Here is a 3820-nt window from a genome sequence, read left to right on the forward strand (position 1 = left end):
GGGTGGGGGTGGGGGTGGGTGCCAGAGCAGGAGGGATGTTCTGCTACCATTGCCCCCCGGGTCTCCCCGCCCCGCGGCTGCCCCCTTCTCTCGAGTATCCTTTCGCCCCTACTCATCCTTGTAAGTATATATCACTTTCTAACCCTAGCCTTATACAAAACCCCGTCCCCTGTCGCCCCCCATCTTCGCCCTCAGCCCTTATTCCCATCCCGATGCCCATCGTATACCATCTCCCTTTTTCTTTTTCAACCGCGCCCTTCGGTTCAACAAATTTATATTCATTTTACATTTTTCAATTGCTACATTTTCCATCGTTACTCCTCCTGTTCTGCTCTATTTTTTAGAAGCAATATTTTATTAACGTGGGGGTGAGAGCGTGCAAGTGAATTTTACTAGGGTATCCATTTCTACTGGGGTTTTTTTTTTTTATTTTATTTTCAAGAGGGCTGACGCGCGACGGTACTCCGGTCTCGTGCTGGTATCCGTCTACGGGTCCTGTACCGTCACCAGTGGCATTTCTATCCAGCATGAACAGCAAGGGGTTCATCTGCTTAGACGGAATATACCAGAGGGAGATTGATTGTGTCGGTAGTTGCTCTGGCGGAACACATCGATGAAGTTACATTACCGGCTAGACCGAGTTACGCAAAGTGGTCGCTACAAACTGGACACTCGATAAACTTAGTTTGCACTTTCTGACGACTCCCGATTCGGTCTGCGGCCCGATGCCCACGCTAGAGTTCTATTCTAGTTTGAACGTTTTAGACAGTCCTTCAATGAGACTCGAATGGCGGCGTACAGCGCCAAGAATATTTCCCTGTTACTGGGTTTTTGTCCACTTGTATAGGCATAGTAGTATGCATGAATTCTGCTGGAATGGCCTTTAGAAGTATCTGACATTTACTGAGCTTAAGACAATTGCTCATAATTATGTTTAAGTATGCGAAGACCCTTCCACAAGCAGTACTATTTACCGAAAGTAATAGACTGTCACAACAGAATTGGCAACAATTTTATATTGAATTACAAAGCATTAGTATAAATAATTGTAAACATGAAAATTCGATTTTAATATATGCCTGTTCGTGTCCAGCTCAGAGCTGGCTGGATCAATCGCGAAGAACAAATGTATCCCTTGTACCAAAAATAATAATGACTCGCAAAATTATAATATGAGTATTTAAATGTACTTGTGAAACAAATATACAACGAAAATAGTAAAGATTACGTTAAAAGCAGAAATTATTTTCTTGAAGAAATTCAACCACACAAAATATCTTAGGGAGCAACTGATGCAAGCTGATCCATTGATGTTGGCCGATTACAGTACACAATCTTTTTTTTTGTTTTAACAAAGGTCCATGCCCAGCAACCCGTTAACGAGTCACTATTGGTAAGGAGATAGTACCATACGTTTATTTTTAGGGTCGTAAGCGCGTACGTACACACAAGGAATTGTAGGGCATTGTTGAAACGTGTACGTCGAGGCCACATAGCGCAGAGTAGATGATTGTAAGGCCGGGAACTCAGGGGGCCCTCAGGGACGTCCGGATGGGCACCCTTCTCGGGTACCAACCGAAACACCGACGACTAGTCACCAGTAACCAGCAACTCCCGTCTCTCTTTAGCTCACTGAAAATGCATTGCTCCTGCGTCTCTTTCATCTCCCACTCTCCTGTGCCCCCCTTGACCATCCGACCACCCCAGCAGGATAAACAGATTAGGTAACTACGTGATAAGTCGGTAAGTGGGTTCGCTCGACCCACCGGCCAGACTCCAGCGCCCTCCTCGACATTCGCTCTAACATCTAACTACTTCGTTAGTGTCATTAGTAACGGTCGAGGTGTCATTAGATTTCGTTCTACGTGTAGTTTTTCCAGCAGGTTCGTCCCTATGGGTCGCTGTGGCGGTTCATCGCGATGTGGCAAATTTGCCGATTTTCGGAAATTATTTAATGACAGAGGCATTGCTTGCATTCTGATTTTCCGTTTATATATATATATTTTTTTTTTCGCCAACTGCATCTCAATACTGCACGTCTATGCGGCTACACTGCACGTGCATTATTATCCATGCATTTCTTGTAAAATTGTAATAAGATATATAATTTTTATATAATAAAAAGATTCTATCGCGTTGAAGTTGGTATCTATGTAATACGTAATTATACCAGATTGCCTAGCTAAAAGTGACTATGATAGTTACGTAGGTTGTCTACGATGGTTATTTTTAACTGGAACACCCGGTACAGTATGTGCGTATATACAAATAGGCTGTGTTGGAGTGCATTGTAAATACGTATGCGATTGGGCTACGTAGATTACACGTGGATGTCAACCCTTCCTGTTGTACGTATCTGCTGTGGAGTTCAGAAGTTGCGACACCATTCAGCGCCGTTGCGAAATAATTGAAGGGCAATTAGCCAGCGAGACGAAATTGAGTGACGCGTTCCCTCTGCTTCCCTCCATCAACAGAAGCACTAAATCAACAGACGTTCATCAAGTACAGAGGACTCTCTAGGACCTGTCTCAAAACCCTTCTGCCATGTCGACAGTGACGCTACGAGAAAAATTTGAACAGAAGGCATAGGAATAAAAATAAAAAAATTTCATAGCCACACATCAATCTGGTTTTAACAAAGAATATAATTTTGGCATGAAATTCGAAGCAATAATCGTCTAAGATTTTTTTTTAATATGTGATTTAATAATAAAATAGTTCGAATTTTGTGTGCAGCTGATCCATTTTTAACGAGATATCTGGTTTCCTCGAAATAACGTAGTAAAAATTGATCGATTATTCATCAAGAGACTCGGTCGAGTCTTGCGCCAAGTACAGGCAACCGGCTGTACAGGGCACAGCTCGCAGAGACTCTTTACTTGAGTCAACTCTTATACCTGTATTTGGAAAGAAATATCTTATTAACCGCTGTAGATGAGAAAAAGTTATATGCACTGAAGATTACATTTTCTTTAAAAATTTGTATATATCTTTATGCATTTCTAAAAAAAAAAGGGACTTATAAATTATATTTATATGCCATTAAACATTATCGACGACGCAATATATTTTTCTGATTAGCGATATCATAATGTATTTACATTTTATATCTGTGAAAATATAGATTTCAGTGCTTAGAGCTTCTGTGTCCCGTTGAACAACAAAAACTTGTGATATCCCCCAAAAAACACTTACGTGTAAAAAACTGCGCCAAGTACAGGAGTGCTGTGTATTCCTCTAATAAAAAGTATTGGTATCAGATTATGAAGGCCAAGTACATAAGTCACTACATGTTTGCCTATTATATGATCTAGCACTGGCCCATCATTTTAATTGTATTTTCAAAATTTCCTATAAAACGTTATAGGAGTAACGTTATAGTTAACGTTATAGGAGTGAAAACCACTACTCTTTTACATTACTACTGCTTCCCGTAGTTGATGATGATTTAATGGTTATTTAATAAATTATAAAACTTTAGCTGATTCTTTATCGAGTACTACTTGGCTGGTCAGTGCCAGGAATTCCAAGTACTTACTTTGAACGTACTGATAGTATCCTACAACTATATGTTTGTTATTAAGCTTTTGCCGTGATTATTTTTTACGAGTTATTGTTAATAAGCTGTATATAGAAAGCTGACATTGGTTTTGAGTTTGATGACTGGCATAATGAACACAAATTTATGTCAAGAAATGCACGAACCCGCCAAGTAGTACTCGATAAGGAATCACCTAAAGTTTTATTAATTATTAAATGACCATTAAATCATAATCAACTACGGGAAGCAGTAGTAATGTAAAAGAGTCACAAATTTATG

The 3820-nt window shown here is 40.0% G+C and overlaps 1 protein-coding gene across 2 annotated transcripts in view; it reads left to right on the top strand.

The window, feature by feature from the left end:
• The first annotated feature begins 6 nt into the window (after positions 1–6).
• Positions 7–3820, top strand: part of LOC107266005 (retinal homeobox protein Rx2) — an 18235-nt gene continuing 14421 nt past the window's right edge. For both annotated transcript variants that reach the window (XM_015736025.2, XM_015736026.2), the window contains exon 1: positions 7–120. In XM_015736025.2, coding sequence (XP_015591511.1) covers positions 36–120 — 85 coding nt within the window. In that variant the 5' untranslated portion in view covers positions 7–35. The remainder of the gene's footprint in view (positions 121–3820) is intronic.

The sequence above is a fragment of the Cephus cinctus genome, unplaced genomic scaffold (assembly GCF_000341935.2).
Source record: "Cephus cinctus unplaced genomic scaffold, Ccin1 Ccin1_scaffold0269, whole genome shotgun sequence".
Taxonomy (NCBI): Eukaryota; Metazoa; Arthropoda; class Insecta; order Hymenoptera; family Cephidae; genus Cephus; species Cephus cinctus.